The 23,976-nt window shown below is 37.7% G+C and overlaps 1 protein-coding gene across 5 annotated transcripts in view; it reads left to right on the forward strand.

The window, feature by feature from the left end:
• The window catches only part of LOC108969217 (potassium voltage-gated channel protein Shal), a 172,881-nt gene that overhangs the window by 99,421 nt on the left and 49,484 nt on the right, over positions 1–23,976 (forward strand). For 2 of the 5 annotated variants that reach the window (XM_018933797.1, XM_018933792.1), the window contains one exon: positions 7,405–7,744. The exons of 2 other annotated variants lie outside the window; for them this stretch is intronic. In XM_018933797.1, the coding sequence (XP_018789342.1) occupies positions 7,405–7,500 (96 nt within the window). In that variant the 3' untranslated portion in view covers positions 7,501–7,744. Of the gene's footprint in view, positions 1–7,404; positions 7,745–23,976 lie in introns of those variants that run through there. One more of the 5 variants, XM_018933794.1, reaches the window with a different exon arrangement.

Genomic DNA, 23,976 nt, shown 5'->3' on the forward strand with positions numbered 1-23,976 from the left:
TTTTTTTTTTAAAAAAGTTATCAAGCTCTTAAAAAATCACCCGATATATAGATGTGAAGTTTTCTTTATAGTTTTTATTATTGTTTTTTTTTTCTTTTGTTTGAAGGAATGAAATATTCAAATAATTCCTAGAAACACGAATTTTGGACAAATGCTTATAATTTTAAATATAATTTTTGTATTTATGAGTTGTATTAAATTTTAACATAAAGATATTATATGTCCTTACCCTGGTTCTAAGCTACCTTCTCACCAATTTTCCGCCAAACACCACAACTTTCTTTTATATGTATAGATTAGTATGTGGCAATTTTTACGATGAATGAAATTATTCAACAAAGAAGTTCCATTAAATTTTTTGTATGGAATCAAATTTCTAGTGCCGATGCAATCAGAATGTTGGAAAAGGCCTTCGGTGATTATTGTTTGTCGCAAGCAATTGTGTCTGATTGATACGAATTATTTAAAGAGAGTCGAGAACGCGTTGACGAGGAACCACGTCCAGGTCAGACAAAAACAGCGTCATGCCTGTGAAATGTTTTCCGACTACCAGCACGTCATGAAATACATATATTATTACTGGCGATGAGTATTGAACGCTTACCACCCGCAAACAGACGATTAGTCGGCCGATTATCGTGGCAAAGGTGAGCCGAAGACAAAAAAACACCTTGAAGCAGGTCAACCGTCAGGTTGTTTTCTTCGATTATCACCACGATAATGCACCATCGCATACTGCATTGATTCTTCGTGAATTTTCCGTATTCGTCTGACCTCTGGCTGTTCAGCAAACTCAAACGACCGTTCTGGCGAAACCGTTTTGAGTCAATTGAAGATATCAAACGTTAATTGCTATGCGCATTGAAGGCTATTCCGAATTTTACAGTTATGAATAAAGTATTACTATTTTTTTTTTTCTTAGTAGTATGTCAACGGTAAAACAGTCAGAAAGCGAACACAAACCTGTTTGTTAATGCAATTATGTACATATTCTTGGGACATTAATAATAATGTAGTCATGAATTGAGTTTATGACGTATAGTATAAGTGAACAAGATATCAAATATGATTGTTGTAATAGAGTGCACTCGCCTTTTTAGTTCACCTTAACACTTAGTCAAATGAAGAAGAAGATGAGTGTATATGTACGTGGGTATATTATTGAGGGTATGTACCCAATATTTTTTTACTTAAAAAAATCGATTTTAAAAGATTGTAAACGCAGAAAACGAGATTTTGCAGTCAAAAATGACGTGATATGATAACTCTTGGTTTCGAACGTCGTGTATATAAAACTACTTAAACGAATGGAGTACGCGATCCTGTTGTCCTGCCATTTTATTCCTCTTTTTGTGTGAGGAATCAGTTAGAGTTGTGAGTCTGAGTCGATGTTGTGTGCTAGTTTGGTGTGTATGTTAAGGTCGCCGGATGAGGCCTTTTTCCTATCCTAGAATACTAGCCTTCACCGTTGCGGTAGCTTGCCGCCCGACGTCGGATCCAGCGGTGAAATAGCAGCATATGATGGAGACGCAAGAGTATCTGGCACTGATAACGTCTCGTACACTCCCGCCTGAGATGGTTAGGCCTCAGAAAATTCAGGCAATAACCATGTGACCTGCTGGCGGTGCTGAGATGTCACTATATTGTATTTATGTATATCTTGAAGATGATACAGTGTGGCAACCAATGTCGGCGGTGATATAAAGCGCACGGCATTTATTGGGGTTCCGAAGTCAGTGGTTGCGTGTCACGAGACGGAGCAGTTGACACTGCTAAGGGCACTTCGGTGGCGATGGTTGCTCGCGCCTCAGCTGGTAGGGTAGTTGGTGCAGTTGGCATACCGATATCAATATATATCTGTTGAAAAATATTGTTTTAATTAGCTTTGTAATATATATTCATAAAATGGTTTATTAGTTTAAAGAAAGGCAGAGCGAAATTGCAGCGTTCAGGTGGAAGCCATAATCTGCGTTCACATTTTCTGCTAATGCATAGAGCAGATCTTGCACATGAAAATGCCAATGGTTATGAAATACTATTGGCGGACCATATATAGCATGAGCATTAGTGTACAGAAAAATATTTTGTTTGTGCTGCATTCTGAGAGTTCGCGTTTGATTATAAACGTCTTTATTGAAATTCCTTTCGTCAAAAGATTTCCTTAAAATAATCTCTTAGCTAGGTACATATGTATAAATGAGCCTGCTTAATGTACACATGTGTAAATATGTATTTTATTTATATTTATTTGCCAACGCATTGATTTTTAACAACTCTTTAAATTAGTGGATTTAATGCACTTATACACATATTCTACGTACAATCGCATGATTCTTTCTTATCGGTTACTGTTTGAGTTCATTAACATTTGGAGTATGTATAATTTGTATATTTATAGTATGTATAGTATACTTTAGTTTATGAGTTGTTTTTCGATAGGCAATGATTTTTATACTCCCGCAACAAAGTTGCTAAGGAGAGTATTATAGTTTTGTTCACATAACGGTTGTTTGCAAGTTCTAAAACTAAAAGAGTCAGATATAGGGTTATATATACCAAAGTGATCAGGGTGACGAGTAGAGTTTAAATCCGGATGTATGTTTGTCCGTCTGTCCGTCCGTCCGTGCAAGCTGTAACTTGAGTAAGAATTGAGATGAAACTTCGTACACGTATTTCTTGGCTCCATAAGAAGGTTAATAAAATCGGCCCACTGTCACGCCCACAAAATGGCGAAAACCGAAAACCTATAAAGTGTCATAACTAAGCCATAAATAAAGATATTAAAGTGAAATTTGGCTCAAAGGATCGCATTAGAGAGGGGCATATTTGGAGGTAATTTAGTTGGGAAAGTGGGCGTGGCCTCGCCCCCTACTAAGTTTTTTGTACATATCTCATAAACTACTATAGCTATGTCAACCAAACTCTATAGAGTCGTTTCCTTCAGGCATTTCCATATACAGTTTATGGAAGAAATGGAAGAAATCGGATAATAWCCACGCCCACCTCCCATACAAAGGTTATGTTGAAAATCACTAAAAGTGCGTTAACCGACTAAAAAAAAAACGCCAGAAATACTAAATTTTACGAAAGAAATGGCAGAGGTAAGCTACTCCTAGCCTTTCTTTTAAAATTGAAAATGTGAGTGGCGTCACCCACTTATGGACCAAAAACCATATCTCAGGAACTACTCGACCGATTTCAATGAAATTCGGTATATAATATTTTATTTACACCCTGATGACATGTACGAAATATGGGTGAAATCAGTTCACAACCACGCCTTCTTCCAATATAACGCTATTTTGAATTCCATCTGATGCCTTCTCTATATAATATATACATTAGGATCCAATGATGATACCTGAATAAAATTTTACAAAAATACGGTATTTGAGCTGAGGTATCCCCTGTGGAAAAATTGTCGTGATCGGATTATATCTTTTCAAAGTCTCTGATATTGAACTCGAAGAACTCCGTGCTTAACCTTCACCTTAACCTAACCTAACCTAATTTTGACCCGAAAATATTGGTAAATCTCTCAGATATTTTCATGTAATTCAGAGGGCATAATTTTTATACTCTCGCAATAAAGTTGCTAATAACGGTATATATCGTCAGATGTATGGTTAAATATACCAATGTGATCAGTTTGACGTGTAGAGTTGAAATCCGGATGTCTGTCTATCCGTTCAAGCTGTAACTTGAGCAAAAATTGAGATATTTTGCGAGAGTCATGCGAGAGTATAAAATGTTCGGTGACACCCGAACTTAACCCTTCCTTACTTGTTTAATTTTTATACGCAAGTTACATTTTACAATATTATTGCTTACCATTGTATTTGACATTTAGTGGACTCTATACATATACTCTTTATTTAACTTATTGTTTACATGTGTCAAAAATATAATGTTCTATATATAATTCAATAATAATGTAATAAAACTTTCAGGTTCATATATTATATTTATGAACATTTAGTATATTAGTATAAATGTATAGTAGGGTGGCGTTCATTATATGTTACGCTTGAATTAGCAAGCCGACCATTCGGACGAAGAAGACCTTTCGTGTCTAGAAATGGGTTTAAAACTAAGAGTGAGCTTTTATTATCAATAGGTTTCGATTCTCTTAGTAATAATATGTCGCGGCTGAAGTAGCGCGTTTGAGTTGGTGCAATGAGAACGACCTTTGCTTTTGTAAGGCTTGGTGCGTCAATGTAATTGAATGTAAGTTGCTCCATTAACCTTCAGTTTAAGCCGCTCTATGAACTTGATCACATAAAATACCTGTAGGGCTGGAGGGAACGAAAATCGTTCAGTGATGTCAGTGTCATCCAGTGTTGTATGATAAGTGTTGTTTTTCCGACTTTATTTGCACTCTAATCCTTGCACCTCCCCACCATCACCCTCTATTGGAATCGCTCTCTATGTTTAACAGAATCTTCCTTGGTCACAATTGTCCATGCGCAACATAATTACCCCAGAAAGTCGGAAAATCAACACTTATCATACAAGACTGGACCTCAATCAGAAGGATTGTCAGCACTATCTACAGGTAGCCAAGTGGCTGATCCTACTTGATCCAGTATTTAAAACGTACGATTAGAAATATATATTTTAAACCAGGCTAGAACTATTTCGGCATCGTACCATAGATATAGTTTTTATTTGTGTATTGAGTTGGTCTGCACCATGGAAACTAGTTTTGCTAGTAGCTGAGCGCCACAGAGTTCAAGTAGTGGTAGACTTTCCGGTTTTAGAGGGGCAACTTTTGCTCCTGCTACTAGGAGGTGGCTTGTGTGTGCGGTACATAGATATGGGCAAATGATATCTTTTCAGAAGCGTCGCAGAAGACGTGTAGATCCACTTTGTATTGAGGGTAAAAGTTAACCCACCGTGTAATTTGTATCGGCGAAATGTCGTTCACATTATTATCAAACTGGGACCATTTTTGAAAGCAGCTAAGAGGTTTCAATAGTCTAATAAATTGTCGGTAGGTATATTGTTTTAAGTGATTAGCTGTGATCTTATTTAAGGGAAATTATGCGGTGTTGAGGGCATTTATTACCTGTGATAGGGACTCGTATGCTTGTGGAAGACTGTTGCTTCCAGAGAGGATATCGTCAACATACGTTTGTGTTTTTAACACTTGTGTTGCCAAGGGAAATTCTGACTTTCTGTCTCTTGCCAGTATGTGGAATGACAGTGCTCGGCCACGGAGGCTCTTTCCCACTACGAATCCCACACCGAATTTGCGCTCTTATATGAAATCACTGTAGTAAATGCCACATGACCTACTCACCTCAGTTCTTGTTCCATCCATCGAATTTCTTGGATGGTGGTGATGTCAGCTTTCACCGAACAAATCGTTATCCTCAGTCCGTTTCTCATCCGAGGCTGTTTGTAACTTTTAATTGGGGGCGTTTTTACGTGGCGGGTCCCAAGCCCAGTCCACAACCCTGTGGAGGGGATATTTCGTCTTCTCACTTCAGCTCGCTTCAAAGGGATCTTCTTTGGTTACCCAGTGTATACTTGGTCTAGAGCAAGAAGTCGTGAACTGCTTGAGCCATATGTAAAATAATAATTTCTAGCCACTCCCAGATGAATGGCAATCAGAGAACTGTCCTTTTCGTGAAGTTCTACACATGACTCCATTCATAGTTATATATGTATATACATATTTAAGTTATGGGCCGGCCACCGTACAATTGAAACACGCTATTTGAATTGCAAAGTTGCTCTCAATTAGTTTATCGAACAATTTCCTTTTATACAAAATTTTGCTTATTTACTGTAAAATTAAACTTACATAAGTATGTACGAATTCTTTCTTACTAGTACTTATTTGTATATACTCAGTTATGATAATCATTGCAAACATCAGTTTGGTCAAGAAATGGCTTACATTACGGCGGCGCGCCTTCTGCTCTGGTTTAGTGCCGACGAAACAGGTTCTTATTGTAATTTTAGGAAGTGAACTTTGAGCAACCATGAAATTGTTTATTTGCAGAATATTGCTGAATTGAATTTCTGATGTATTTTGTTTCCTATGGCTACTTTGTTGTTGGTATATTTTTTTAACTATGCTAACTCCCCTCTTCTTAAGCAACAGCGTCTCGCTGATTACTAATTATTAAATAATGAATTACTGTTTCTTGGTTTAAGTTATACAAAGCTATCGATAGTGTTACTGCAACAAAAATTGCTACAACGCTTGTACTAATTGAAATAATGTTTTTTGATGTTATTCGTTCTAGTTCATTTCTCTTTCTTCTTAATTGGAGTAGACACCGCTTACGCGATTATAGCCGAGTTAACAACAGCGCGCCAGTCGTTTCTTCTTTTCGCTACGTGGCGCCAATTGGATATTCCAAGTNCCCACACCAAACTTGCACTCCTTTATATGGCCACTGTAGTAAATGCCACAAGGACCTACTCGTCTCTGTCCTTGTCCCGTCCATCGCATTTCTTGGACGGCGGTGATAATAAATATATCATATAATATATGTATGTAGATACATATATAGCAAATATATGCATACATATGAAATTATTTCACGTTATCAAAGATAAGAAATATTTAAAAAGTAGCTCATTTGCTCATTAACTACAAAAATTGCTTGGAGAATTGCATAAATTAAAAATAATTTTATCAATTTTGCATGAATTCATAAGAATTCGCAAAATGATATTCATATCAATTGATATGCCACAAGGACCTACTCACTTCAGTCATTGTTCCGTCCATCGCATTTCTTGCACGGCGGTGATGTCAGCCTTCACTAAAACGAAGACATAAACCAGATGGGCAGAAGAACCTTCCCAATTTAAGGGACATTCTAGGTGCATGCCTTTAAATTGTCATCAAAAGAGGGGTTTTCCATTGGAGGCTGTTGTTTCGTTTTTATTGCAGACGTTTTTTACTTGGCGGATACTTGGTCCCAAAACCCAGCGCACAAACCTGAGGAGGGATGGTTCACTCAATTTAGCTCGCCTTCAAACGGTTGTTATTTGGCTACCCAGAGGATACTTGGTCTGATACCGGAAGTCGTAAGCTGCTTGAGTCTTACATAAAATAACCGTTTCTGGCTACTCCCAAGTAAATGGCAATCAGAGAACTTTCGTCACTTTCGTGAAGTTCTGCACATGACTCCATCATTCGTATGTCACATTGTGAAAAGTGGCGAAATCGGATAACATCCACGCCTATTTCCTATATAAAATTTAAAATTTCAGTAAACAAAACTTTTCTCTGACTTCGATTGGTGGTCTAGTTAAGTTCTTTTACTGGCTTACGTGGTTGCATCATGTCGTTTAATTATTTTTATACTTTGTAATGTGGATAAAACATAACTGTAACTTTAATTTTTTTTGTTAAAGTTCAATCCAAATTATTTATTGCAGGCTTGCGGAAAGTATATGCCGGCTTCAGGCAATGTTCAAAACAATGAAAACAATCAGCCAATGGACGGTACATACCTGGTGGAAGCTTCCTTTTAATGTGTAATGTTCTTATTTACTGCAAGTTGTAAGATATAACTAATATATAATTAAAATATTAGATATAGAATAACACTTACGTAAATATTTTAGTCGTAATATTTATTGACATTGGAAAACTGTATCTCAAAACTATATTTTATTTGCCTTAGCACAGCTATATGATATGATATTTATCATTCAAACACGGTCGGTAATAATTGTTTGCCATTATTTTGTATAATAAAATTGTTCGTAAACTAAATAAGGGTGTGAGTATATATAAGGGATACTTTAATGACAATATTCAACAAAGAAGTTCCATTAAAACTTTTGTGTGGAATCAAATTTCTAGTGCCGCACATTCAGAATGTTGGAAAAGGCCTTCGGTGATTATTGTTTGTCGCAAGCAATTGTGTGTGATTGATACAAATTATTCAAAGAGGGCCTAACAAAAAAGAAAGATTGATTCCAAAACCACTCGAAAAACAACGTCATGCTTGTGAAATGTTTTCCGACTACCAACACATCATGGAATACATATATTATTACTGGCGATGTGTATTGGACGCTTACCACCGGCAAACAGACGATTAGTCGGCTGAATATCGTGACAAAGGTGAGCCGAAGACAAAAAAACACCTTGAAGCAGGTCAGCAGTCAAGGGTATGTTTACAGTTTTCTTCGATTATCACCACGATAATGCACCGTCGCATTCTGCATTGATTCTTCGTGAGTTTTTCGTATTCGCCTGACCTCTGGCTGTTCAGCAAACTCAAACGATCATTCTGGGGGAACCGTTTTAAAATCAAAGATATCAAACGTTAATTGCTATGCGCATTGAAGGCTATTCCGAAAATTGACTTTAACAACTGTTTCGAGGATTAGAAAGAGCGTTGACAGAAGTGTATAGGGGCAAGGGGGATTACTTTGAGGGGACGACATATTATAGATTTTGAAGAATAAATTAAGAATTTTACAGTTATGAACAAAGTATTACTATTTTTTGTTCGTATGTAGTAGTATCACGGTAACATAGTCAAAAAAGGAACACAAACCCTTTTGTTAATGCAATTATGTACATATTCTTGGGACATTAAGAATAATGTAGTCATGAATTGAGTTTATGACGTATAGTATAAGTGAACAAGATATCAAATATGATTGTTGTAATAGAGTTCACTCGCCTTTTTAGTTCACCTTAACACTTAATCAAATAAAGAAAAAGACGAGTTTATATGTACGTGGGTATATTATTGAGGGTATGTACCCAATATTTTTTTACTTAAAAAATCGATTTTGAAAGATTGTAAACCCAGAAAACGAGATTTTGCAGTCAAAAGTGACGTGATAATATCATATTATGATCACTCTTGGTTTCGAACGTCGTGTATATAAAACTGCTTAAACGAATCGAGTACACGATCCTGTTGTCCTCCCATTTTATTAACCTTTTTGAGTGAGGAATCAGGAAGAGTTGTTAGTCTGAGTCGATGTTGTGTCTAGTGTGTTGTGTGCTAGTGTGGTGTGTATGTTGAGGTCGCGGGATGAGGCTCATTTGCCTATCATAGAATACTAGCCTTCACCGTTGCGGTAGCTTGACGCCCGACGTCAAGTCCGGCGATGGGATAGCAGCTTATGATGGATACGCAAGCATATCTGGCACTGATAACGTCTCGTACACTCCCTCATGAGAAGAGTAGGCCCCAGAAAATTCAGGCAATAACCATGTGACCTGCTGGAGGTGCTGAGATGTCACTGTATTGTATTTATGTGTATCTTGAAGATGATACAGTGTGGCAACCAATGTCGGCGGTGACATAAAGCGCACGGCATTTATTGAGGTTCCGAAGTCAGTGGTTGCGTGTCACTAGACGGAGCTGTTGGCACTGCTCAAGGAGCTTCGGTGGCCATGGTTAACCGCGCCGCAGCTAGTAGTGTAGCGTTAGAGCGCGGATCAGTGACGACCGAAAAATATTATTTTAATTAATTATATTATTTAATTATTAATTTATATATTTAATAATTTTTGAAGTGATATTTAAATCTCTTTTACAGCTTATTCCAATAAACCCCTTACATGAGTAGCGGTGGTGATGTCACCCTTTATTTTTACGATGACATCAACCAGATGGGGAGCAGCACCTTCCCAATTTAAGGGACCGGACATTGCAGGTGCAAGCCCTTATATCGTCATCAAAAGGGAGGTTTCTCTTCAGAGCCTCTTGTTTCGATTTCATTCGGGACGTTTTTACGTGGAGGATACTTGGTCCCAAACCCAGCACACAACCCTAGGGAATTATGGTTCACTCACTTTAACTCGCCTTCAAATGGATGTTCTTTGGCTACCCAGAGGATACTTGGTCTAATATCGGAAGTCGTGAGCTGCTTGAGTCTTATGTAAAAGGATCGTTTCTGGCTACTTCCAAGTGAATGGCAATCAGACTCTTCTACACACGACTCCATCATTCGTAATTCACATTGTGAAAAGTGGCCAAATCGGCCTACAAATCTACTTCCTATATAAAACTTTTAAATCTCAATAAACAAAACTCTGAGATACATGGTGTTATTTAAATTCGGATAAATTCTCTTCCTTTTTTCTGACTTCGATTGGTGGTCTAGTTAAGTTCTTTNTATATCTCGTACAGCTCATCGTTCCATCGAATGCGGTATTCGCCGTGGCCAACGCGCAAAGGACCATAAATCTTTCGCAGAACTTTTATCAAGAAAACTCGCAACGTCGACTCATCAGTTGTTATTATCGTCCAAGCCTATGCACCATTTGCTTCTCAATTGCTTACTCAGTCCGAAGTAGCACCTGTTGGCAAGAGTTATCCTGCGTTGGATTTCCAGGCTGACATTGTTGATGGTATTTACGCTGGTTCCAAGATAGACGAAATTATCTACGACTTCAAAGTTATGACTGTCAACAGTGACGTGAGAGCCAAGTCGCGAGTGCAACGACGGTTTGTTTGATGACAGGAGATATTTCGTCTCAACCTCTTTCACTGCCAGACCCATCTGCATTGCTTCCTTGTCCAGTCTGGAGAAAGCAGAACTAACGGTGCGGGTGTTGAGGCCGATGCTATCAATATCATCGCATGGTGAATATCTGGTCGTTTGTTGATTTGCCAGGACTAAAGCCACACTAATAAGGTCCAATCAGTTTGTTGACGGTGGGCTTTAATCTTTCACACACGGTAGCTGGCGCAGATTGGGGGGTCTCCTTTCTTAAGAATTGGGCATAGCACACTTCAATTGCAATCGATGGGCATGCTTTCGTCCGACCATATTTTACAAAGAAGCTGATGCATGCTCCTTGTCAGTTATTCGCCGCCGTGTTAGAATAGCTCGGCCGGCAATCCATCGGCCCCCGCCGCTTTGTTGTTCTTCAAGCGGGTAACTGCTATTCGAACTTCTTCATGATGGGGCGATGCAACGTCTGCGATTTGGAATTCGCCTTCTCCTGACGTTGTGCGTTCACTGCCATTCAGCAGGCTGGAGAAGTGTTCCCTCCATAATGTAAGTATGCTCTGGGAATCGGTGACTGGATCACCCTTGGGGGTTCTACAAGGCTATGCTCCGGTCTTGAAACCTTCTGTAAGCCGCCGCATTTTTTCGTAGAATTTTCGAGCATTACCCCTGTCGGCCAGATTATCAAGCTCTTCATACTCACGCATTTCGGGATCTTTCTTTTTCTGTCTGAAAATGCGTCTCGATTCCCTATTTAACTCTCGGTATCTATCCCATCTCGCACGTGTTGTGATCGGTCGTAACGTTGCGAGGTAGGCAGCCTGTTTTCTCTCCGCTGCGACACGGCACTCTTCGTCGTACCAGCTGTCCTTTTGCACTTTCCGAAAAACCAATGGTTTCGGTTGCAGCTGTACATAAGGAGTTTGAAATGCCGTCCCACAGTTCCCTTATAACGAGTTGTTGACGAGTGCTCTCAGAGATTAGGAATGCAAGCCGAGTAGAAAATCTTTCGGCTGTCTGTTGTGATTGCAGCTTCTCGACGTCGAACCTTCCTTGTGTTTGATAGCGTAAGTTTTTWGCTGCACAGAGGCGCGTGCGAATCTTCGCTGCAACAAGATAGTGGTCCGAGTCGATGTTAGGACCTCGGAGCGCACGCCCATCTAAAAAACTGGAGACTTCCGTCTATCATAACATGATCGATCTGGTTGGTGGTTTTTCGATCCGAAGACAGCCAGGTATTTTGTTGAATCTTCTTATGCTGGAATTTGGTACTACACATAACAATATTTCAGGCCCCGGCGAAGTCGATCAGCCTCAATCCATTTGGGGATATTTCGTCGTGGAGACTGAACCTACCGACCGTAGTGCCAAAGATACCTTCTTTGTCCACCCTGGCGTTAAAGTCGCCATCGTGGCGGGGCCGCTCTCATAAGTGCGCTCCTAGCACTTATAAAAGGCATCTTTTGTCACATCGTCCTTCTCTTCCGTCGGGGCGTGGGCGCAAATCAGCGACATGTTGAAGAACATCGCTTTGATGCGGATTTTGGCTGGACGTTCATTCACCGGGGTGAATGATAGTACTCGGCGACGGAGTCTCTCTCCCACCACGAATCCCACACCAAACTTGCACTCCTTTATATGGCCACTGTAGTAAATGCCACAAGGACCTAGTCGTCTCTGTCCTTGTCCCGTCCATCGCATTTCTTGGACGGCGGTGATGTCAGCCTTTATTTTCACGAGGACATCAACCAGCTGGGCTGCGACACCTTCCCAATTAAGGGACCGGACATTCCAGGTGCATGCCCTCAACTCGTAGTCCTTATTTCGTTTGCCATGGTCGTCATCAAAAGAGGGTTATATCCTCCGTGGCTGGTTGTTGCTTTTCACTGGGGGTGCTTTTTTACATGGCGGGTCCCAAACCCAGCGCATGGGATAATTTGCCTTCTCACTTTAGCTCGCCTTCGGATGTTCTTGGGCTAACAAGGGGATACTTGGTCAAAGAAAGGAAGTCGTGAGCTGATTGAGCCATATGTAAAAGAATCGTTTCTGGCCACTCCCAAGTGAATGGCGATTAGAGAAATTTCCACTCTCCATTATCCAATCTAGCTCATTTACATTATTTAAATTTAACGCAATGGGTTTTGTCTAATTTTTTAGGTTGGTTTCTCTTGCATATAGTAGTATCATCTACTTTAATGCATTTTCAAGTATGCCATATCTGTCGTTTTGGGATATGAAAAGATTGGTGAATTCTAAGTAAACTCGTTGAAGATATTTTACTGTTGAACGTGTGATAATATTATTGTGCAGGGAATTAGAGAATGAATAATTTCTTGTTTTGCTAAGTTGACATTACAATTTTTGTAATTTTATCTTTTACTATTACATAATGTTTGTGCGAATAACTCCTTATTATTCTAACTTATTTAATCCACAATCGTATTAAAACTATATAATATTTTGTTATTTATCTTGATAATTTATTGATTTGTGGTATACTGTACGCAGCTGTTTTCAGATTTCCTGTAAACCATTTCCAAACAGATCCTATCCAATTGATTGATCTCTCGTTGTTTGTTCGCGGTTGGCTTAATAAACTATCTATCTCGGAAAGTTGATGTGTTAATTGTGGAATTAAAATACTTGTTTTGTTTTATTTTTCGTAAGTAGATAGTGCGAATAATTTTATTTATTTTTTAATCTTTCCTAAACTTTGTTTGATTATTACGAGCGGGGTGTCGTACTCGTACTAGCGTTGCAGTTATCTAGTACGGTAAGAGTCTAAAAAATAAATGTCAGTCAGTATTTTAAATGTGATTTATGAATCTTTCTGTTATTTTTGGTATTTTTTTGGTTTCTGGCGACTTCACTTCGAAGGTCAGAATTAACTATTTCTCTGAAGTTTGTTAAATCTTGGTAATTAATTCTCTGTGTACTTCCAAAGAATAATCAGCTGGTTTCATTTTTTTAACTGAATGTATCGTGTTATTATATCTGTTAACTGCAATGTTGACAATTTCTTTTATAGAGTAATCAGGATATTTCACTTAGAGGCATAATTTTTTCAATAATAGGGGTATCCAAATGGTTAAGAGTAATGAGCTTATAAAGCTGTTTCATTGTCCATGACTAAATTGGTACAGTAAAATAGTGTAGAAGGTTTATCAATTTGTTCCTTATATGCAATACTGATTTCTTTTTTTTCCTCAAGAATTTGTCAACGCACGAAATAAATTGTTCACCGGATATTTCTGTAATGTCTATATGCAGTATTTCTGGTACGAAGGTATGGGTATTGCCTGTAACTTAAGTTTTTGTGGATGCCGGTCGTACTTATTACATACGCAAATTTTGCATGTTTAGTTTAATCATTTGTGTAACATAGTATTTTTTTAATATCTTTATTTCTTCTTATTTATCTGTCTGGGCTCTTTCATAGTATGGGGACCCACCGCAATGAACATCTCGGGCCCAACCATACTGGTGGAGGCTGCAGTGCGGGCTAGCTCGTCAGCCAGTTCGTTGCCGGCTATACCCCTGTGGCCGGGCACCCAAATTAGGTGCACTTGGATCTTTGCAGCCAGGTTGTTCAACCGTTCCCTGCACTCTTGCACCAATAGCGATTTGATCTCTTAGGAGGAGATCGCTTTTAGTGCCGCTTGACTATCGCTAAGTATAGCTATGCGCTCGTTGCGATAGTTGCGGTGGAGGTTTGTCTCTACACACCGACTTATAGCCAGGACTTCGGCCTGAAAAATACTCGGAAAGCTTCCCATCGGAATGGAAAGCTTGGTACGCGGGCCTACAATACGCGCACCTATCCCTTCCGACGTTTTTGAGCCGTCGGTGTACCACCTCAATGTACTATCCCTTAGCATTTGCTCAAGAGTGGGGTCCACTCACTCTTGCTACCGAGGGTAACCTTAAACCGTTCCCTGCACTCTTGCACCAATAGCGATTTGATCTCGTAGGAGGAGATCGCTTTTAGTGCCGCTTGACTATCGCTAAGTATAGCTATTCGCTCGTTACGATAGTTGCGGTGGAGGTTTATCTCTATACACCGACTTATAGCCAAGACTTCAGCCTGAAAAATACTCGGAAAACTTCCCATCGGAATGGAGAACTTCGTACGCGGACCTGCAATACCCGCACCTATTCTTTTCGACGTTTTCGAGCCGTCGGTGTACCACCTCAATGTGCTATCCCTTAGCATTTGCTCAAGAGTGGGGTCGTTCCACTCACTCTTGCTACCGAGGGTAACCGTAAACCTTTCCGTGAAGTGAGTTGTTTTGGTAATGCCGTCCTTTGGGAGGAGGGCAATAGGAGTRTCGCCACTTATCCTCTCCATCATCTGGGATGAGATTATCTTGCCTTTGCCGCATCCCTCTGCTGTTATCTGCAGAAGTGAGTGCTTGGCTACTTSACCYATCACTATATGGAGCGGTGTAAGTTCCAGCAGGACCTCCAGAGCTGCCGTCGGACAGGTCCGCATAGCGCCCGTCATGCAAACGCAGGCTAGTCGCTGAASCTTCGATAGTTGGATTGCCACCGAAGCTTGCGACGCTACGGAGGCCCAGGACACCGCCCCATATGTAATTATCGGCCTCACTATCATGGTGTACAACCACCTGACGATCTTTGGCTTACAGCCCCAGGATTTACCTGCCAGCCGTCTGCACACCATTAATGCTTTAGTTGCTTTGACCAGCATTTGGTTCACGTGCTGCTNGCTATATGATGTGCTGTTTATAAGTTAAGCACAGTCGGTAATAATTGTTTGCCGTTATTTTGTATAATAAAATTGTTCGTAAACTAAATAAGGGTTTGAGTATATAAAAGGGAAATTCGATGTATGTATTTATAAAGTGTATAGTGTTGTGCGCTTCTGCACGTGTTCTCTTTTGTAAGGGTGTACATTTTATTCATATATAATACTATTATAGCAAAAAAATATTAAGACTTCTTTACTTAAATTTCGAGCTAAAGCCCATCTATCGAAATATTGTTTTTCTGGGTTGGTACGACTGCCAGTAACATTTGTGCCTTCAAAACATTTATTAGCGACTAGCTAACCCCGCAGGCGTTGTCCTGCGTGAAATTATGTGTTTTGAAATGCAAAGAAAGTTGAATTTATCATTTCATTTTGTTTTTTTTTTTTTTCAATATAACGCAGCTTGATAAACAACATTTTTTTATTTCTGTTCCGGTGTACAGAAAAGATGGTTTTCCAACTCGAGGGCACGCTACCAATATCTGGCCGTGTGAAAAACATAACATTTCCAAATTTATGCCACTATGTGACTATCCTTGTGTGCTGTTGATTGCCATCTCAAATACAATTTTCACTGGAAACGGAATACATCTGAACTGAAATGGCAAAGCGTTAGAACTTAAAGAAATTCGTAGAATCAAGCATTCTGCCCCCCTTGTATTCGATAGGTCCGTAACACAGTTTTGTTGCATGAAGATTGCGAAACATAGTAAAGACAGATCCAACTTTGAGACGCAAATGATGAGGTGGTATACCAAGCCGCTCCAAAGAATTTAGAAATTCCACTGGATAATTCACGGCGTCGTTTTCATTGTCAAGTCACGATCGATAGATTTGTATGAGCTCAAGTCTCCCGGAATTCGACTTTGAATCTTCCAGTTTGAGTCAACAACATCGGTATTTTTGGCAGCTAACATTGCGCGTGCATTTAAGGAATCATAGTTACGATAATTTAGCCAATATCCGAGCATTCGTGATGAGTTCATCTTTCGTGAATTGATAAACGGCAGATGGAATTAATATCAAACCACCGGAAGTATCAACCGGAATTGACCCATTTCCAATTCTTAGCGAACACGATGTAAAATGTCTTCGGCAATGTCATTTTTGTTCGTATCCCATAATTGATGTGCCTTTGAAGGCTTTTATCGCGAAATTATCTTCGCAAAAAGTTTGCGAACTTCAGTGGCATGCGAAATAGCTATCGAATCGTCTGTCTTTAATTCTATTGATTATCATGTTCCAGCAATTGTAATTGCTGCGTGTTTCTCCAACACTTGCACACATCGTACCATTAACACTACGCAATGACTCAAATGAAGTTGAACCGAGAACATTAATCAATAGCAACCGAAGCTACAAGCAATCGTCGTTTTTCGGGTGGATTATAATATTAAGGTATTTTCGTATAGAGAAATATTCTCGCAAACGGAGCACTGACGAAAGTTGAGAAAAAACTCGTCAATGTTAATTTTGTTGCTGGCGGTGTTTTCAACGGTTGTACTGTATTCTCTGGGTCGAAATACACTCTTTGGCCATTCTCCAAATTAACTGCGAGACGTATAAAAATCGCAAAACGTTCATGAGTTGCTAAAGTAAATATCCTAAAAAGCACTTTATTGCAGTTCACGTATCGACCGTATCGTTCAAGACCAATAACCACCATGTTGCTTCCGTTGGTGACGTACTTACAAACGTATTTTATTGATTTCACCAAACTGCAATACTCAACAGTGATATGAGTTTTGAATGTGAATTAGAACATAATAGTGAATATAGTACAATCCATGTGTTGTCGTCAACTTCGATATTCACTCCTCTAAGTTGAATGGTAAATGCTCTGCCATTGTCGTCTGATGAGCTATGACCAAAGAGTGGAAATCCATCATTTCCAGTTTGTATTTCCGAAAAAAACACGTTTCGTTGCATGCATTTCATGTTAAGTGCATTTATTGTTAGACATACAAACCGAAGTATAATTATGGTGTACGCAAGGTTCATGAACCATATTGGATTTCATCACTTCTATTATGCTGGATCTTTCTCTGCATCAGGAATTTCTGCAGAAATGACTCAATCAATTTGATCTGGTGTAACCACCACCCAAAGAAGAATGTGTGCGTGCGGCAAATCTTGTTTGAAAAGTCGTGCTGCGACATCGTGGCGATCGCTTGCTGATTGACCGCGATCCATAATACCGCACGTATGTCATCGCATCCTGGGAGTACTCGGTCATGTGCCTTGGGATGCCAATGTTTGTTGATGCCAAAAAGAATGCGACCTCTTCGTGGTTTCGTAACAAATTTCAATGTGTAATTGATCAGTTTGTGTGAAACACACATAACTTTTTCACTTAATAAATTTCAAAAAAAAAAAATTGTGTATGAAAAAAAAATAATTTTTGGTTCCCCGATCTACAGCGAACAACCTCTGAAAATTTCATCAAGATTGGATCAGCCGTTCTTGAGCATTAGCGTTACTAACAAACAAACATTAATTCGTATGTATGGGAAAAAGAAAAGGGCTGTTTTTAGGTGTTTTCCAACATTTATTCGAATTTCGCCGTAAAAACCATCTTTGAACCTTCTTCCAGCCGTTGTTGAGTTATGTGCTTAGCAACACATTTTGCGATTCATTTTTATATATAAGATTATTGTTTTTTGTTTGAAGAAAATATGTATTCAAATGATGCCTACAATCATGAATTTTGAACAAAAGTTTAGTATTTGAAATATAATTTTCATATTCATGAGTTGTATGAAATTTTTGCAGAAAGCGGTAAAAGGTATACTATGTCCTTACCCTGGTTTTAAGTTACCTCCACACCAATTTTCAGCCAAATCGGTTCAGCCAGAGAACGTTTATCATAGAGAAGGTTCACGTTTCAAATATCGTAACTTTTCGAAGTTGTACTCGGCAGAGATGAGCCAGTCTCACCACAGACAAATTATAAGCGTGTTTCACCACGAAAATAGCAGAATTGAGCATTTTCAGTGTTAAATGAGAAAAGTAATGCTAATTCCATTTTAAACAAATTTACGCATAGAGATTGGTTTATTTTCTATGCGCAACCGACTCGGCACATAATTTATATACATATGATCCGTATATTATTTGGTATCAAAGCATATACTTAGTATATATGTGCATAAGTATGTATGTATGTTTATTAAAATTTATCTGCATATGTATTTCATGATGATTCCATAAAATCATTAAAAATATATAATAAAGTTTGTATTATTATCCAAATAATTAATATAAGTTAAGGTAATTAGTTTTAAACTTATACACTTACCTTAAAAGTTTTGNTGTACTCGGCAGAGATGAGCCAGTCTCACCACAGACAAATTATAAGCGTGTTTCACCACGAAAATAGCAGAATTGAGCATTTTCAGTGTTAAATGAGAAAAGTAATGCTAATTCCATTTTAAACAAATTTACGCATAGAGATTGGTTTATTTTCTATGCGCAACCGACTCGGCACATAATTTATATACATATGATCCGTATATTATTTGGTATCAAAGCATATACTTAGTATATATGTGCATAAGTATGTATGTATGTTTATTAAAATTTATCTGCATATGTATTTCATGATGATTCCATAAAATCATTAAAAATATATAATAAAGTTTGTATTATTATCCAAATAATTRATATAAGTTAAGGTAATTAGTTTTAAACTTATACACTTACCTTAAAAGTTTTGATATCATCTTAAAAGATCTAGCGGTCGCACATGTGCTCATATACATACGTACATAGAATTATGTGTGCATGTAAACAAATATGACAGACCATACGCATAATGTTTGTAAATTTGTCTACATGCAACATATGCATGTAAATATGTACACTCAATGCTTCATAAGAAATCTCCGTTCACACGGTCAGCCTATGGCGAAGCTCATTTTTTTTCAAAGAGTCAAAGTGCCGACAATGCGTCACAACATTGTATTGTTGGTAGAAAATCCGAGCTGTGCGAAAAAAAATAAACCAACGGCCGCCGATTGTCTCCGCTTCCCTTACCCCTGTACAGCTTCGCAAACAAACCAGAGTATATATGTATGTTTGTGTGTGAACTTAAATACATATCGACGCAGATTTTTGCAAGCCGCGTACAAATATTTTTTACCTTCCTGACAAATACAGTCAATCTCGGTTATATGCAACAATCTAAGATACAGATTTTTGTGGTTTGTTAAAAATAAGAATATAATATGGCACATAGGCGAGTGCGGATACTTAAGCTAGTGGTACTTAAAACAATAATTTCTATGTATTTCAAAAAACAAACCGTGAKATGCAGCAAGATATAATATATTCTGTTAAGAGTGTTGAAGGAGGAATTTGATTTTCATTTAAGCGGAGTACTACTTAAACGTGATTCACTGTACACATAAATCAGAGGAAGAATATTGAATATTTTCTTTGGCACATTTCTAGACTTGAAAATCGACAAATAATCTACTTATGTGTCAATTTTATTCTAATATATTTGAATACTTATATTTGCGGCGTTGTCACTTTTTCCTTCTCATACAAATATCAGAAATTGTTCAATTTCTGATTTTTAGCTTTTGACATCGTCGCGAAAAGACGCTTGTCGGCAGAGGCATGCACGGTCAGATGTCATGGTGTTTATTTTTATGAATGAAGCAAGTTTGCCTGTTAAAAGTCGCTTGCGTTCATGAATGAAAATATTGTTGTTGTGTACTTTTCTACAAATTTGGGCATCCACTATTTACCTGCCACATTGACTTGTGACGCTGCTGATGCTATTTGGGACGTTTGTTGTTTTTGTAGAACAATATTTTTAGTTTATGCCAGTGACATACATATCTACATGTGATCGCATAAGTATGTATGTTGTGTATGGATTACGTGCGTGGGAATGTCATACGTACATATTTAGATGTGTACGCATATAACGATATAAACGATTGTTGTTTTTGTAAAGCAATGTTTGTAGTTTTTGCGGGTGACATATCTACATATGAACGCATATCTAATGTAATTGTGTATGCATTATTTGTGTGCCAATGTCATGCGAGCATATTTATGTACATATGAGCAGCGCGCACATGTTATTAATGATAAGTGATAATATGATTTGAATTCGAGAAAGCGAACATAAACACGTTTGGTCATGAAACATGTGATACTTAAATAAGTTTTGAATGATAAAATGTACGATTAATGTACATTTATCACTATTGTAATATATTTAATTTTTTTAATAATATTATGAAAGTTTGTTATATACATATGTATGTAACTACGAAAATTGCTTTGAAAANCGTTGCACTAGGTCGCAGAGAGTATCCTGAAATTTTCCTCTTGCTATTATCACAATGTCGTCCGCGTACCCTTGGCAGCGGATCCCATTGTCAGTTAGCAATACTAATAGTTCGTCCACGACAAGGCTCCATAGCAGGGGTGATAGCACACCTCCGTGTGGACAGCCTCTTGTCGCACCCAGACGGATCTTTGTTTCACACACCCTGGTCTCGGCGATCCTGGTGCGCAGCACGGCCTCTATCCATCTGTTCTAAACAATTTAGATTTTTCCGAATTGACTTTTAAATTTGCTTTATTCAAAAGCGTGAACACCTCTTCAATATTATGTAAATTTTCTTCTTTAGTATAATTATATATATAATATAAGTAATTATATGAACGTAGCACGATTTTCCGCGGGGCTTTGAGAACATCATTACCGAATGGCAACCTAGTAAATTCATATTTTCCATAGGCTGTTGAAAAGTTTGTTTTGTTGTATCGTTGTTCTGTTGTGTCACTGACGGAGACTGCTTCGACAGTTCATTTCCTTTACATAATTTTTATAGGAGGTTTCTTGATTACTATTTACTTGTTTAGGAGATATTTTGTTTTAGTGGCAGTAGTATGTCGATGTGGGAGTGACTGCTCCCTATTCTTTGAGGGTATCATAACCAATGATGACATTAAAGGATTTTAAAATAGGTAACATAAACAATTCAAAATTATTTGTATTACCTATACTTCCGAAGAATGGTCCACATAGTTTATGGGTCATGTTTACTTCACCTGCGGGTGAGTAAAAGAACAATCAAATTTCTTTGAACTGTTTGTAAGTTTTTCGAAGACAAAGTTTTTTTTTATTTGATCTCGTATCTGTAAAGATTTGCTGATCAGTACTCAGGTGTATTTAAGATAATAGCACCGTGGGGTATTTGGTTTAAAAGAGTGACCCAGGAAGTTTAATTAAAATGTTAATTTTTTATTAGGTCTTGATCTAACCTTTTTATATAGACCTTAATCCAAACCTCATATTTCTAATATAATCCTTCCGTTTACATAAACTAAATGTAACAAAAATCTTTGGTCACATATAGATATGAATTTATATCATTTCAGGATGATTTCAATGCAATGTTCGCTAAAGCGAACAATATCTGGTAATAAATCCAAGTGAGTCTATTACTTGTAGTGTAAGTTAATTTAATACCAAATTTATAGCGGGATTCTGTAACCAGTCTCTATTTGAGACATTTTGAAGTAAAATCTCAAATTGTGACTAGTTACTATTCAATAAACAGTCTCTAGCGATAGTCTCAAAATATTACCTGGTAGTTAGCAGGTCACAAAACCAAAAAAACACTTGTCTGCCATTTTGAATATACTGAATAGAGATCATCATAGATATTAATCAATTGTCGATTTTTTATATTTTGCAAGCAACTCTAGACTAATACCAAAATCTTCGTCAGAATCAGGAAGGGGTCCCCCCTCGAGCCGTTCGATACCAAACGAGGTTTCAGACAAGGCGATTCCCTATCGTGCGACTTCTTCAACCTGCTTCTGGAGAAAATAGTTCGAGCTGCAGAACTAAATAGAGAAGGTACTATCTTCTATAAGAGTGTACAGTTGCTGGCGTATGCCGTTGATATTGATATCATCGGCCTCAACACCCGCGCCATTAGTTCTGCTTTCTCCAGACTGGACAAGGAAGCAACACAAATGGGTCTGGCAGTGGGGGCAAGACGAAATATCTCTTGTTATCAAACAAACAGTCGTTGCACTCGCGACTTGGCACTCACGTCACTGCTGACAGTCATAACTTTTAAGTCGTAGATAATTTCGTCTATCTTGAAACCAGCATAAACACCACCAACAATGTCAGCCTGGAAACACAGGATAACTCTTGCCAAAAGGTGCTACTTCGGACTGAGTAGGCAATTGAAAAGCAAAGTCCTCCCTCGACAAACAAAAACCAAACTCTATAAGTCACTCATAATTCCCGTCCTACTATATGGTGTAGAGCTATGGACGAAAACACTCCAGCTCTGAAAGTATTCGACGCTGTACCTGTATACGCTTAGAGTATCCAATTGGCGCCACGTAGCAAAAAGAAGAAACAGCTGGCGCGCTGTTGTTAACTCGGCTATAGTCGCGTAAGCGGTGTAAAAATAAATCAATTTCACATAAATTTCGTTAATATTATGAAACAAACTCAACATACATATATATTTATTTTTATTGATAATTATGTTTTTTGACTATGTTATAAACAATTTAATATTTGTTATCCACACATTTATTTTCATTCAAGTATAAAAACATCTGTGAGTAATGAAATGTAATAGATTTTGTGACTGTCACTTACAAAATAACAAAATCGTCTCAAGTCTCATAAATTGTCTCTAACTTAAAATCTCAAATTTAGACACTTCATACTGTACTACAGTACAGAATCGTAGGGCTCATTGTATTCCATAATGTTTTGTTCAACATTCATCGTATGTTATTGCAAAATCGACAGCTAAAACCCAGACACACACGTCAGAGAACCCTAGCTTAATAGTTGCTGTTTAAATACACTGGTTTACAGCAAAAATGTTCCATGAACGCCACTATCCAATTTGTACGTGGAATCGCTCGCTGATTTCGAAAATCGAATAAATTTTTTTTTATGGATACGTTTTTGAGATATTTGCAATTTACGGTTATTCGACCAAAAAAAAAGGTGTCTTGATTTAATCATGTATATCTCACTGACCGGTTGAGCAATCTTACTGCAAATTATAGAAAATAAAAGTGAATAATATTTCCTAAAAATATTCTCTATTCCATGTTTCCATAGGCCTTATAATTTCTGAGAAATTGATTAATCACGTGCTTTTAAATTTTTTTATGAAAAAATACAAAAAAAAAAAATTTTGGGAAGGAAAAAATTTTAAAACAAAAGATATTTTTTAATTTTTATTTTATATGAAGTCCTGTTTCTTTATAAAAAACTAAGCTACAAACGAACAAAATCCATGGATAAATATGAAAGTTGTAGATGATCAAATAAATATATCCAAGTCGCGCAAAGTCAATGTATACGTATGTATATGCGTATGTAGTGTGTAAAGTAGGGGTGGGATATCTAACTATGCGCTGTTTCTGTTAAGTAAAAAGTCAATTTTCATGTCGTTTTTAGAAAGAAGAAAAATAAATAAATAAGGAATTTATGTAATTTTATATAATTCAATTAAATAAGTTTTGAATAACCACCCATTTCTGCATAATTTTTGATTAAGTCGCTCACTATCTTCTCGTAGTTTGGACTTTTGTACGACCATTTCGAAGGAATCCCACGCTGCTGCCTCAACTGGTGACAATAGTCCTTTGAATTGGTCATTATTTATCAACTTTTTTATTTGGGGTCCAACAAATATACCTTCTTTTATCTTGGCCTGGGAAATATTTGGGAAAAA

Source organism: Bactrocera latifrons, unplaced genomic scaffold (genome assembly GCF_001853355.1).
Source record: "Bactrocera latifrons isolate USDA-ARS-PBARC rearing strain unplaced genomic scaffold, ASM185335v1 scaffold_244, whole genome shotgun sequence".
Classification (NCBI taxonomy): Eukaryota; Metazoa; Arthropoda; class Insecta; order Diptera; family Tephritidae; genus Bactrocera; species Bactrocera latifrons.